Raw genomic sequence first — 14,773 nt, forward strand, 5'->3', positions numbered from 1 at the left:
ACGAATAAAAAAAGGTTGAGGTTTTGTTCTCAATAAATATTTGTAGGCTATAATTTTCTAGTCACATTTATTCAGCATATTGATGGTTGTACGTATGCCCGAAACGCTATGGTATTAGTGTATTATATTGTATGTACTAGCTCTATCTATAAATCCAACAGTATGTTTGTAACTCTGCATCTATGTATGTACTAAAATGTTATTATTATTATTATTTATAAATGTTGCATAATAAAAATGAAGCGCTGTGTCTAATTAGTCGCTTTATATAATGTATATATACTGTATATTATATGAAGCTACTAATGATATACACTGTAGCATTTTTTTTTGTATATATTATATTAGAGGTAGGCACGTTTTCCTCCGGAGACAAGGATCAGCTGTTGTAGTGAAAACAACAACAGGTACTTGCTCTCGCCTTCCCAGGGCGATTTTTATTGTAAAATACAATTATCTATTGTATTTTTCATGACTCCTTTGTAATATGAGCATGACTGCTTTGTGGTCTCATCTTTTGAGAATTGAATGATTGGCAATATAGTATTCACTTTTATATTTTTTAGATTTGCTGCGAGCCTGAATAAGAGGAGCCATGGCTGGGAGGCTGTGGCGAGAAGCAGCAACCCTCATTATTGTCAGTCGCTCATCTCAGCTCAATGTCAAGGTGCAGCCATGACCAATTAGTATTTCTCATTGCATCATAGATGTAAATAGTATAGGAGATTTAGCTACTCTAAATTTATATACTGTAGTCAGAAAGGAATGATGTACAGTACTGTGTAATTTATCTGCTGCAGCAATGCTTATTCATTTATCTGCTGCAGCAATGCTTATTCATTTATCTGCTGCAGCAATGCTTATTCATTTATCTGCTGCAGCAATGCTTATTCATTTATCTGCTGCAGCAATGCTTATTCATTTATCTGCTGCAGCAATGCTTATTTTTTTTTTTAGAATTTGTTATTCATTCTTCTATCTTTGGTTAGCATTCATTAACTTTTCAATTTCAAATCTTTCAGAGACATGGATTTTCTGATACAGATTATCAATTGCTCCTTCTTAAACGTAATCAGAAGAGCGCCTTCATGCCAAGTGCTTTCGTTTTTCCTGGTAAGTTGTACAGCTCTGTTATTTGTCAAGTTCTGTATCACAGAGATGACTTCCAAACTAATGCACATGTTGTTAAAAGTATTTACTGTACTGTGTATTCTTTCAGTCTTTATGGAAATTATTGGTAAACAAAAATTTTCTCTTGTTTTTTTTTAACTTGCAGGTGGTGTAATTGATTCATCTGATTTTTCCCAAGATTGGCTGGATGTATTTAAAAGATGTGGATACACAGCTTCTGACCTTTTGAAAGAATTCAGGTATTGTAGTTTCCATTTTAAAGAATTCAGGTATTGTAGTTAACATTTTAAAGAATTCAGGTATTGTAGTTTCCATTTTATTTTCAGTACCTACTGTAGGTATGTTTCAAAATGCAAATATTTTCTCATCAGGATTTCTTCATGTTTCGTACTGTTACTAGAGTCAGTGTTTATGTTATATTTACTGTATTCTTTCTCCTTGTGTTTAATCTTTTCTATCCAGTTATTTTTATGTTGATTTTAATAAACTTGCTACCCTTTGTCCCAGGGTATAAAAAAATACAGTACATTATAGTATTGTCATTAAGTATTTATGCAAGTGCTGTACTAATTTGTAGTAGTAAAGGAGGAAACTATCAGGGGGAAAGCACCAAGCCATTATGACTATATGTATAGCACTTGGAAGAGGTCAGGATAAGGATTTGGGATAGGACGAGGGGAAGGAATGGTGGCCAACCACTTGGATTGTCGGGGGATTGAACGCCGATTTGCACAAAGCGAGACCATCGCTCTAAGTTGCCCAAGTTGGTTGTAATAGTAAGTGACAACAAATTTACAAAAAGTCCATCAACTTTTTTCTGTAACATTTGATAATATTTACCCGATTCATGACAAGATTTACTATTAGTGTCTGCAGAATCGAGCTATTAGCTCTTGGACCCCACCTTTTTAACCAATGTATTTTTCTTCTAATATATCTACTACATATACTTCTCTCTAACACTTGTGTACACACACACACATCCCAAGGAAGCAGCCTTTAGCAGCTGTCTAACTCCCAGGTACCTATTTACTGCTAGGTGAACAGATACATCAGGGTGGCCATTTGTTTCTGCCTCCACTGGGAATCGAACCCAGGCCATTAGGACTGCGACCCCCAAGGGTTGTCCACGCGGCTGCTAGGCTTTCCCCGAGGACAAGTGGTTTGTGCTGTATGTTTAAACATTTGATGCGTTGAATTACTTCTCAGAGACTGAGCTTGTCTAGAGTTGTCTTGCCTAGAGTGTGTGAATGAAAAATAGGTTGTCTTATAACTTAAATGAGGGGTGGAAGTGGCCCTATTTCTAACCTATCTTTGAGAACGAGTGCCTAAGTCATTCCATATACTTGTACAGTACAGTACTGTATATGTATTGTAGTTATTATTCCTCTAGTTTATAAATGAATACTATTTAACACATGATTCTATTAAAGGGAGGCATTCAAATTGTATTGCTCAAAATTATTCCTACTTTCCAAAATCTAATTGCACATCTAAAGGGTTAATGTAATGTACAGTGTAGTTCACTTTCATTTGAAATATTGGTTGATACATATACTGTACTGTATAATGATTTTCCAGGGGGTGCTGCTTCTAATGCTGTATTTTCTCCTGTATAAAAACCAGAAACAAAGTTGATACCTATTATACTCATATTTAGATATTGATGCACTTCACCATTTCAACAGACATCAATCACCCCTTCCAGAGTTTTATGCCAGCTCACTGTATCAGGCAAACAGCTCACTGGCAAACAAGCCAGCTCACTGTATCCTACCAGAGGTTGGGTTTAGGATTGGAGCCATTCGAGAAACGTTTGAAGAGAGTGGTATATTACTTGCAAGCCACCTACCTGGAAATCCTTTCGAGCAACGTGATTTGGAGCAGTGGCGCACATCCGTTCACAGAGATCCCACTCGGGTGAGGACTAGGTGTCCACACCATACCTTAAAGCATAATGAGATCACAGTTACGTGATTTATCTATTGAGAAACTATTGAGACCATATGATGGAATCAAACATGCATCACTGAATTCTTTAGGTGTGAGGGTTTGATCCCATCATACAGCTTCAATAGTTTCCCATATATTGAAGGTTTTATTCTGCTTTTATTTCTTACTTGTTTTTTTTTTTAGTGTGTACTAATTCCTGGATTATTCTTTTATAAATTAGGAGACTAGTGGTCACTTAACTAATTTTGCAATGTTTAAATGGGCTTTGTTGCTGGACACATTATAGACTTTGCCCACAATATATATTTGCTTTGCACACCTTACTAAGCCTGCATTTGGCTTGAGATTTATTAAATAGAAAAATATGTGTTTTATAATACAGTTTGTCTCAATTGAAGAGAAGAAAATGCTCATTTCCAAATGCAATAGAATCTTGTATGCCAGTAAGAGCAGTCAGTATAAAGCAGGCACAATGTTGTGTACCAGGAAGAGCAGCCTGTATAAAAGAAGTACGGTAGTGTACGAAGAAGGAAAGTAGGTGTCGGTACTAATCATTCAATCCTCCATTGCATAATCTTCCACTTACATTTATATTTTCATTATCTGCAGATTTTCAATGGAATTAATGGACATCCTCTTCCCCCCCTCTCTCTCTCTACAGTTTATTAAATTATTTCAAGAGTTGGGTGGGTGTCCAGCAGTGTGGGACCTCCATGAATGGATGGGTTGGCTCACACCAACCCATACATTTGTACGCAGATTTGACACGGCGTTCTACATCACTTTTATGGATACCATTACAAACGTTACCACTGATGATAATGAAATTGTGGGTCTTGAGGCAAGTTTGATATTGTAAAGTTTAAATACCACATTGGGAAATATGATTTTGCTTTATGAATACAATTCTTTTTTTCCACCAATGCAGTTTTATCAATGTTGTCAATGCTTGAGGCTTCATCCATACCAAGTTTGATTTTGTTAAAGACACTTGTAATTTATTGAAGTACTGTATACTGGATAGTTGGAACAGTTGAAAGTTCACTGAAAGTCTGGGTGAGTGGAGAAATAATAATAATGCTGTGTATGCACAGCCTGTATAAAGGATTGTAGTTGGTTTCTTTTGTTTTGCTGTAACCTTTTTCTTTTGTTAGCATAAAATACATGTACAGTACAAGAGTAAAGCTCAAGGCATCATCAGCTGATGAATCGGGAAAGTGCATACAGTAAACTATAATGATGTATGTTAGCTTTATAAATAGGTTTGTTCACTTTTTCCTTGCTACTGTATATATAAGGTTATGAAAGCTTTTGTGATTTTAGATGACATGCACTGTGCCAGGGAATTTATAAAATGGTATAATTTTGTGGTATGGCAAAGTCTCGCTATATATTTATTATACGCCACCATGGTATTTGTGCTATTAAATTTAAGTTTCCTTCAACCCTTTTATATTTCTTCATTTTCCAAAAAAATTGCCATTATATAAAACCATATACAGATCATGTAAGTCAACGGTCAACCTTCTGGCAGTGCTAGGCAATATTGGTCGACTCGCAAAAGGCAGATAGAGGATGCAATAATCAACTTGTGTCCATGTGCCTAAAAAATTTGTTTTCAAATTCTGTGATGATAGGCCAGGCCCTCTGACCTTCTAAATAGGCTCCTAGCCCCAGTAAGTGTTGCTTGCAGTTGGTAGTGGAATAAATTTTGCTTCTTCTAAACCTTAACAATTACACCTCACTACTTTCATGATTCCAAGGCATTTCCTAATGAATGATTGTAGCATGGTGTCATTTTTTTTCTTCATGCCATATTATTATGAAAAAAAGAAGAAATAGATGTGCATATTTCATAAAACATTCATTTTGTTCCCAGGTGGCTTTCCCATCAGCTATTCTTGAACAGTGTTACAATAAGACACTGTGGCTACCTCCACCACAGATTTATGAATTGAGTCGCCTAGTTCAAGTTAAAGCATATGAAGAACTTAAAAGATTTGCTGAACAACGTGGGAAACTAGGATTTGATCGGTATATGCCTGTGATGATTATTACCAGCAATGGTAGACTTTCTGTGTTGCCAGGTCAGTGCTGATGTTTTGTCATATTGGGAATGAATTAAAGGCACAAACTTGACAAATTGTAATGATGAACTTTATATAAATTAACTTCAGTTTACTTTGTTTTTGAGTTTATTAAAATTATTTGAACATTGTTGTACTCGCCTAGTAGTGCTTGCTGTGCTGTGCTGTGCTATGTCCACCACATTATTGTGAATGGGCTGCATAATACATGGCTTGGCAGGATCTTAGATGCAAAGTTTATTTTGAAGTCATGCACTATTCTGTCTGTATTCTGAGCTAGATTCGGTATTTAAGCATTTTCTAGTGTCTGCCTAGCACCCCTATAACTTGGCATGAATGATTGGAAAGGACCTTCTACTGTGCCAGATCTGAACCAGAGATCAGTAGAATCTTGCCTTAGGAACAGTTAAGTAGGGTAGCTCGGAATTATACAGTACAGTACTAACTTTTAACACTTTCCATATAAATTGAATGTTAATAAAGTATCTACTTAAGTAATTTTTTTGCAAAATCATGATTAATTTATTAAAGTATCCCATGTAATCAAAAGCAGAAAATGACAAGCAGCTCAGTAATTTTGTTTCTGCTTCTTTAGATGATTAGACTTGGTTAAGACAGTCAAGGTAATAAATAGTTTAGATAAATGTGAAATTTGCATTAACATGTGGTTAATGGGTGTGGATGAAATATATTATAACATCAACTGTCTCCTGATCTATATTTTGTTTATAACTTTCTAGGTGACGATTTGTATCCAGAAGAACCAGACTACATTGGGAATGAAGCGATACGTAAAATAGATTCGACTTTAGAAGAACTACGGGAAGCATCTACACATTTAAACCGAATAGAAGTGCGGGGACCAAGTGATTTTCTTTGCCTTGTGAATATTATACCAAAGTATGGACACATCCCTGCTTTCAATTATTTACAGGTATTTAACCAAGAAAAATCATAGCTGACGGAGCATCCTTTGTGAGTGTAGTAATATAATTACTGTATATCTGAAGCATATTAAAGTTATTATGGTGATGAACCAAGATTTATTTGCCATTCAAAATTATACTGTTCAGAACAAGTACATTTACAGTACTGTATTGTACTTGTAATGTATATACTAATTTGCAAGGATGGGAGGGAGGATTGGGGGAAAAAGTGAGGATGAGACGAAGGTGGGAAGAGGGGATAAAAAGATGTGGGCACAGCCGGGTACCCCTTCTAGTTACTATACTGTACTTACATAAAGGATACAAATCTAATTCAAATTAACACTTTCTCTGGCCCGGCGGGCCACTCCCATCGCACTGGAAGGTAGGCTGAGCATTGCCGATGAGCACACAACCCAATGTTAAACTCTTTCACTAACAATGTTTATACTTAATAATAAGACTATGCAAAAATTATTGCATGGCGACGCTTGCGTTATCACCCACTCTGCGTGTTTTGGTTTTATGCCGCATAATGCGTCATCAGGATGCCCAAGTGTTAAGACCAGGAAAGATGCAAACCTTCATGGGTGCTCATAGCATTAGGTATCTGAAAAATGAATGTACCCCACTGATGCTCATAGCAGTGAAACGGTGAACTCAAAAGTGTCAGTTTTAAGTGTTAAAATTGATAGTAAATTATGTTTATTAAAATAATGTAGTGCCAGTTCTACATTCATACAATATAGGGCCTAAGTGGTATGAAGTACACAAGCATAAAATAAGACATGTTTGATATTTTATAAGTCTGAAAGCTTCAACCTCAGCCATTTCAAAATGTCTATTGTGTCACATAAGAAAGGCCAGATGTATAATAAAGGCTTTCCAGCTCATAATGAATTGTTATGGCAGCTGAACCATTGCTGATGCCACTCTTAACAATATCTGGCTGTACAGTACTCTCTGGAACAGATGAAATAGATACCTGTTTTCCTGTATTGTACAAAGAAAAACTCGATCAGGTCCCTGAATTGGGCACACAAATTTATTTATTAAACTATTTATTAAATTGTTTAAACTGATTTTATTTTGTATTTATTAAACTGAATAACTTTATATTTTGCATATTCAAAGGTACACATGGAAAAGGTGTAAAATTCAGCTGGCTAAAAAAAATAAGTACAGTGTATAGTATTATTACAGTACCACTTAAAAAAGAAAAAGCAAATATGCCTATGACCTCTTATTCCACATTGCCATGTTTGTATAAATAATTTTATTTTGGAATTATTGCCCTCTTTGGTTTCTACCGTGTCATAATCATGGCATCAGGAACTTTGATGTAAATTTAATTAATAATGTTTAGGGAAAGCTGGAGAATGGATCCTTGCGACTCTAAAAGTGTATGATATAAACCAAAGTTTATTTCCTAGATTTATTGTTCCATTCAGCACAATATACAACCTTAAATATTAATATACATAGATTACATGTCTATATGTACACAATTTTTCAGGTTATTTAAAACTAGATTTACTATATGTGGACAAGTTTCCATTTGTAGCCAGATATATACAAAGATGAAGCAATTATTTCTGCTAAATACTATTAGACAATGCTCAGTCCAATGTATCCGATCATGTGTGTGTGAATGGTTTTTCTGTTTTCCATCATTCCAACACACACACATTTAACACTTTTTTCAGCATTCGTACATATATGTACAGTACACTTAAAAGCCGTTTTAGTACATGGAAGAAATACAATTCAAGACACCTTGTTTGAAGAATAATTAAAAGCTCTTTTTGAATAGAAGAAACTATATAATTTTGAAGAAGTGAATGAGAATAAAAATATATGGAATATGAACCATAAATTGAAACAAAATGTTGGGAAAGAAAATTTAGATATAAATAATTACATGACTGAATTTACAATATCACTCATAATAAAGGAAATATTAATAATAATGAAAGTTTACAAAACTGCAGTAATAAAATATTATTAAGTGAGATCTATCAGTTGCATACATATGATGAATGACATAGGAAAGACTGATAATGCAGTTCGTGCGCACATTAATAGTAAATGGTTACCGATTGTGAGAATGCACACAAATCTGCTCAACAATGCAGTCGATGCACAAATGTAATCTTAAATGAGTACAAGATTTTAGTAATATACTAAAGCCTGCTCAATACACAAGACCAGAAATGTATTAAGTTGGAAGATTATCCTAGTCTCTGATCCCCACTATGCCTTAGATAAAAAACTCACTTTATCTGGGTCGAGGCTATGGACACATTGTTAATGTCACACAAAGAACACTAGAAAATGCTCATGGCTTTCTTGGGATTACAAGAAAGAATCAACATTTATCACATAAATGTGTATAGATTGATCTTGCAAGTATATATAAACATCTTTTTTCAAGATACAGTATTTTTAATGAATATGCCCATTTTTATATAAACAAAATCAACGAAGTGCTAAAGAATTAGTATGTATGATATTTTTGTATTTGACAGTACTGTATAGATGAAATGGCCTTGAATGATTCTTAAAGTCAGATCCTAAAATAAAAAGGAAGTTAATAATTAAAAGAAATCCTGTAATAATATTTTTGAAGTACTGTATAATACTTTATATAGTTGCGAGCACCACTAATTTTTAATAGCACTTCCTCCTAACATTGCCATTCTTAAGTTCACAAACTACGATTGTGACCAATACCATATGAGAGAGCCTCTTCACCTAACGTTAACCTTTTACCATGCGGCTACATTTCCTCACAGCTATTTTTCCCCATACAATATATGCAAAAATATTATTTTACAAGCTATAAAAAGTTGCAGACATAGAATAAAAAAAAAATGGTGTCAGTCATTCACAATGTCGTATTCGGGAACCAATTTTGCCACTACATGTGGTCTAGTGTGTTATATGTACACTATAACACTGCAGGTATTTACACTTTATTACAAATAAGTGTGATTTTATAAGTTAAATCTTATTCTATTATTTTAGAAATTGTTAATTGCACCAAAACAAAAAATCTGATCTGTAATTTCATTTAAACTTTTTAAAAATGTCATCCAGTATGGTAATATTTGTATCAAAGAAAAAGGGACTGTATTTAGTACAGTACAGTAGTTCATTTAAGCTCCAAGAGCCATCTGTTGACAGCAGAAATAACCTTTCATAAGAACAAATCCACAAGGGTCGTGATGAGGGTTCGAACTTACGCCCGGGATGATCCCAGACGCTGCCTTAGTCGACTAGGCCACGACATGGTCAAAAGATTGCAACCGAGAATTCCACCGACTTCACACGGATCCTGCAGCCTCTCCGAGACACAAACCAGGGTTTTACACAATTCCCCCATGCACTCGGGTTCTGCCAACAAGCTGTTTACCTCTTTGCCCTCACTTCAATACACAGAAATCACAATAGCGTGATGCGTATCATACATTATTAGCAAATGATCCATTGATTAGTACTGTATGTGAATATTTTGTGAGCATTTACTAAAATAAAAATATTAAAGTTGTTAATTTTCAGAATACTGTAGTATACTGCACATTTAAACAAATACTTCTCTCTTTGATTTAGGATTTACCTTTGAGGATGCTCCCAGTCCCAAGTCACTGGAGAAACGAAAAGCATAGCCATCACGAGTTATTTGTGCCCTTCTTGACATTGTAGCCACACGACTGATTCTTTTAGATTCTGCATCATGAGTAATTCTTAAACTTAAGGTACCCTTTTTGTTAATTTTGCTATCATCGAGAATTTCCCTGGGTGATGACTGGTCTGGAGATATTTCACAAGGCGTTACCATGCCAGTGAAAGATCGTGTCCTGAGTTTTTGTAGCTTTGAGTCTTGATAATTTTCATTAATGTATGAATTTGGGACCATTAAACTAACCTTGTGTGTTGTTTGGTTATGTGTATCAGGGTCTTTTTCCGTTGGATTGTGGGATGAAATGTCTTGATCCAATAATGATAGTGCACTCTCTCTCAAAGACTGGTTAGTGATATTATTATACAAATCATCATCTGCTAAAATGAATGTGCCATCCTCTGTAATACTTGCCTGCTTAGGGGACTTTGAATTACCCTGTTTATAGCAGCCCTTAGTGTTTTCTAAATGCTTCTCTGGTTTTGGGGTATTAACTATCACAATATTTGTTGCTTCGAGAGTTGTGTAAACCTCTGCAGATCTCACATTGACACTCTTATTTTCTTTGTTAGTAAATTCCTGAGTAAAACCTTCTTTTTCAGGTTTTCTAGTTACATCATGAATTGAACTTGAACTGATGATCACACAGTCATCTGAAGGTGTCTCTAAAGTATTTTCACCGGAAGTTGCCCCAAAAGTATTGGCAAACCTTGCTTGTAGAAACTCCATCTTGCTCATTGCACTTTGTTGATTTTGGCCTTTTTCCCTGTGGTAAGTTTGTCGATTCTCCCGTAGAGATGTCCTTGCAAAGGTTCTCCCACCATTTATCTTGTGAGTTGGGGACTCTCTTAGAGATGCTCCAGCAAAGGATCTGGCTTTAAGGAGTACTCTTGTATGAGTGGCCATATCTGAAGAAAGCCTGAAAGACTCTGGACGGGCACTTCGATCCCGATTCCTTGCAGATGGAGGAATAGAAACTCTGGTGCGAACAAAATGCCTTCCTTCAGGAGCACTGAAACTATCTAGGCTACCCCGAAGTGAATCCATGTTGAGGTCATTAGTGGCTAGGCCTTCGTTAGAAAGATAACAACTACTTTTGGAGAGACATGAAGTGCTGCTCGAGAGCCGAGAAGTAGTACTAGGGAATGTGGAAGAATCATCATTATTGATGGTAATGTTAATGTTGAAGTCTTCATTAGTAGTAATACTGTATCTTCTTTTAGTATCACTGCTAAAATTTGTGGTGGAGTTGCACTCCTCAATATTATTCTTTATACTGCTGTAATTTACATTGATGTTATTCTTAGTAGAGATGTGCGCAGTGGGAGTGTTAGTACTGATGAGGCTGGTGTTGCTCGAGTCACTCAGAATGTGGTGAGGGTCGTGATACTCAACCTGTGGAAAATAACTACTGTTTGTAAATAACATAATGACAGCAAAAATAATCATTTAAACTTTACAATATACAGTACCAGTACTGTATATTGTAGAAATACTAAGTATATATTTTTTAATGATATAAATTCCAAATTTCCTTATTACAATGCTACCTTTTTATTTAATATTTACATTTTTAAGCTTGGCATCTGCTTTAGGATACTGATGAACAAGAAATGCTGTGCAAAACATTCAGGCAGAAATAACCACATGAAAAAGGAAACAATGATACTAAGTACTTTTGAACATTTTGTTTTGTTCATCTTGGAATTAAGATCTGGGGGGGGCAGATACAGCAAACAGATTATGCATTGATATGTTTCCATAAAATATGATTCCTAAAATATTACATCCAGGTTTCCAAATTACTGCTGGGTTCACAGGTGGGAATAGCAATGGAATGATTGATAGCCAATCATTCTGCCCTGTTCAGCGTTTGAATCCAAGTAATTCTTGCTGTTTTAATATATTAACTTGTGTTTATGCCATAATAAAAAATACTCCTAATCATTTTGTTCCTCTTTCATGTGATAATCCCAACGCACACATACACGCACACGCATATATACCGTATAGACTACTGTAGTCTATTTTGCAACCTTCTAACCCTTGAAAATAGTGATCTTAGTTGAGATAAGGTCAAAATTCTTCAAACATGAGTGTTTTAATCTGGTCATAGGAGCTGACAGTGATCCAGTGGAAGGCATAGAAAAACAGGTATGAACCTTCAAGCATGTATATATTATATATTTGTTTATTTACTTATATATTACTAGAGAGAACATTGCATTGTTTTGGTGTGGCAGCTGTGACAACACTTCAGTGTGGCAAGCAGCTTCACTAAAGGCAAGACAGCAAATGCTCTTAAAATTAATAACATTATTATCATTATAGTGTAGTACTTAGATTTTTCATGCTATGTCTCTGAACTAGTAAAGTTATAAAACCTACTGGTAGTCATTTTTGGTAATTCTACTGTACAGTACCCAATCATCATTTATTAAATTAACTGTAGATGCATTTTTTTTTTTATTCTTATTCTGTACTGTATTGATGCAATATAACCCAAGAAACTATTTTTCATTATTAAAATATTAATACAGCAACAGTAATCAAATATGATAAACTTATAATCGATCACTTACAATTTACCAATTAGCTGTTTTCTGTATATCATGCTTCAAGAAACTATTGGTATATGTACCTAAATGACATTAACAACTGTAAATAATATTCTATTGCATGTAAAAAGGGACAAAATCCCCCCAAATTAAATTGCATTCCAACACAATTTGAAATAGGTTATGATATGCATTGACGAGTACATATGTTTTGTTTACAAATTTGTTTTGATATTTATGGTCAACCTTCATAATGTTCCCTCTAGTGTATATATGTTCAATTATATGTACAGTATAGCAATACATTATACAAGAACACCACTGACAGAATAAATTAAGAATTATATGATAGTTGTTTAGAAGGTCAGAAATGTAAAAGTTAATGCCACAAACATGCATATTATATACACTGTATAGAACATGTAAACATACATCAGGGAAAAATAATAACTAGAGGCATGTACAGTATTTATGAATACAATAACATTTAAAGAATCAATTGAGTAACATTATAATATATGGTTCCAATATCCAAAGATACACATGCTAATTAGATTATGTTGAAGAGTACTGTATTCAAATTATAAAGATTGAAACATGAAACAATTCTTTCAGACTGCAAGAAGCTGTAAAAAGGATGGATCACATATCGTGAACCCAAACTGCATCGCCCTGGGTAATGTGGGTGACACGGGGTGATGTAGAAATGGCCAGAATTGTGCTGGTATATCATTACTAAGACAGGTAAATAATCCCCCTAACAATGAATATTCCAGTTCTAAACTGAATGAAAAAGAGCTGGAATACATACTCTTCAACATTATATTATTAATGAAGGTTCGATAATCAATGATTTTAAGAGTAAATGCTATGAGCTACATAAATTTGTAATCATTCCATTTACTTACAGATGCTATCAGATACAGTACTGTATCTTCATAGGCTGCCGAATGTATGCTTGTACAGGCTATTAAGGTAAATTAAGTCTCATACATTGTAAACCATTCTGAGAGATGAGCATATTAGGTGAGCACAACTACAGGAGCCTTGAATTTTCTCCCCCCCCCTCCCCCCACCCCATGAGCTTTGTAATGCATCATAGCATCATAGATGATGGATAACAACACAGTGCTGCCTATGTAGTTTGTTAATAACAAAAAATACAAAACATACTGTGTACATACACCCACCAGATACCCCAAGCTGATTAATGAGCTATTGTTTTCTTAGTCTTAATATTATAGTCTTTGTCCAATACCCTGAGACACACACACACACATATACACTTGCCTGGATTAGTCACTCGAATGTTTATTCTTCAAAAGAAACGAAAATATTGAAAAAATGTCAAATTACAGTTACAAAAGTTGCTGTCTTAAGTTTCTTCTTGACCAGGCACTGATACATTGTAATGTATCCTATCTGTACATCATCAGGTACACAGGGAGACCTGTACATGTATATTCAAAATGAGTACATTATAGTTTCATTGTTAAATACTGTATATGCAATCGACTGCTTCACCCATAACATAATTATGAAGAAGCTCTGCAAGTGATGCCTCCAGCCAGGTGTTGGTATGTGAGGAAGCCTTACTCGTGCTAGTAATGGAATGTAGAATGCTGTTATGTCCCTTCTGTATACTTAGCCCATACATCAGGCCCTTCTTCTACCTCTATAATGTACTTCTGAAATTTGTGTGTGCGGTAGCTGTCACTGTCTACCTGACAGCGGCCTGCTGACTTAAACTGACAAACACATACTAAACTGATGTTGTGCAACTATTTGCACAGATACAAATAGCAAGTTAGCCAGTTGTTAGGAAATATTAATGATGTTTGCCGAGCCTGTTGGGTGGAGAGCTCCGAAGACAGTAACAGAGAAGACGGGAAGGGCTTGTGCCAGGCAGAGCTGCTCCTTCAGCGCTCAATCATTTGAACCGTTCCTTACAAGTAACCGGATGTATGTCGTGTCCGTAATTAAAAACAAATGAATGTCTTCAATGTGACACTTTCAATATCCGATTACTGATTATACGTTAGGTCACTAAAATTCGACAGCAAGTCGTCGAAGTAAGATTGCCAAAGTCACATAATTTAGTCGTTAGATTGTGTTCACAATCGAAGATTTAAATAGATCCTGGGGGTATCCAGGATGGAAAAAAAAAGATCTGTGAAGTGTCGTGTACATAGACCAGGCTTATCGCATCCGGGTCATGCTAGCTGGCGAGATTTGAAGTACCTATGTGCATGGTGCCGGAAGTCTGGTGATGTCCTGGGTGTAGAGGTCCAGTTGAGGGAAAACAAGTGCGACCAGGGTGTATATATAGAGTGAGGTACAGTATAGTCAAAAGTAAGACTTACATTCTGGTAGCAAAAAACAAGGTATAGTCATGCTGTGATGAGAGCACTCAGGCATTATGTAGGCTCTCACAGC

The 14,773-nt window shown here is 35.3% G+C and overlaps 2 protein-coding genes across 4 annotated transcripts in view; one reads left to right on the forward strand and one right to left on the reverse strand.

Annotated features, from left to right (window-relative positions):
- Nucleotides 1-357: 357 nt before the first annotated feature.
- LOC123766131 (acyl-coenzyme A diphosphatase NUDT19) lies at nucleotides 358-6,207 on the forward strand. 3 transcript variants are annotated; one of them, XM_069321216.1, is made up of 9 exons: nucleotides 358-407; nucleotides 567-667; nucleotides 1,023-1,113; nucleotides 1,277-1,370; nucleotides 2,820-2,847; nucleotides 2,881-3,051; nucleotides 3,746-3,925; nucleotides 4,964-5,171; nucleotides 5,912-6,207. In XM_069321216.1, the coding sequence occupies exons 2-9, from the start codon at nucleotides 596-598 to the stop codon at nucleotides 6,127-6,129; spliced, it is 1,062 nt and encodes a 353-aa protein (XP_069177317.1). In that variant the 5' UTR covers nucleotides 358-407; nucleotides 567-595; the 3' UTR covers nucleotides 6,130-6,207. The 3 variants fall into 3 exon arrangements, with proteins under 3 accessions (XP_069177317.1, XP_069177315.1, XP_069177316.1); XM_069321214.1 differs by having other exon boundaries at nucleotides 2,820-3,051; XM_069321215.1 differs by lacking the exon at nucleotides 358-407 and adding an exon at nucleotides 423-442 and having other exon boundaries at nucleotides 2,820-3,051.
- Nucleotides 6,208-7,518: 1,311 nt separating this feature from the next.
- Nucleotides 7,519-14,773, reverse strand: part of LOC123766130 (serine-rich adhesin for platelets) — a 168,560-nt gene continuing 161,305 nt past the window's right edge. Inside the window, exon 5 of the mRNA XM_045755008.2 lies at nucleotides 7,519-11,174. Within this exon, the coding sequence (XP_045610964.2) occupies nucleotides 9,681-11,174 (1,494 nt within the window). The 3' untranslated portion in view covers nucleotides 7,519-9,680. The remainder of the gene's footprint in view (nucleotides 11,175-14,773) is intronic.

The sequence above is a fragment of the Procambarus clarkii genome, chromosome 9 (assembly GCF_040958095.1).
Source record: "Procambarus clarkii isolate CNS0578487 chromosome 9, FALCON_Pclarkii_2.0, whole genome shotgun sequence".
Classification (NCBI taxonomy): domain Eukaryota; kingdom Metazoa; phylum Arthropoda; class Malacostraca; order Decapoda; family Cambaridae; genus Procambarus; species Procambarus clarkii.

Excerpts from the sequence above, each read along its gene's own strand:
- LOC123766131 (XM_069321214.1), top strand. The coding sequence starts at position 596 with ATGGCTGGGAGGCTGTGGCGAGAAGCAGCAACCCTCATTATTGTCAGT. Across the intron at positions 1,114-1,276 it reads AAGTGCTTTCGTTTTTCCTG|GTGGTGTAATTGATTCATCT; the intron begins GTAAGTTGTACA and ends TTTAACTTGCAG. Across the intron at positions 1,371-2,819 it reads GACCTTTTGAAAGAATTCAG|ACATCAATCACCCCTTCCAG; the intron begins GTATTGTAGTTT and ends CCATTTCAACAG.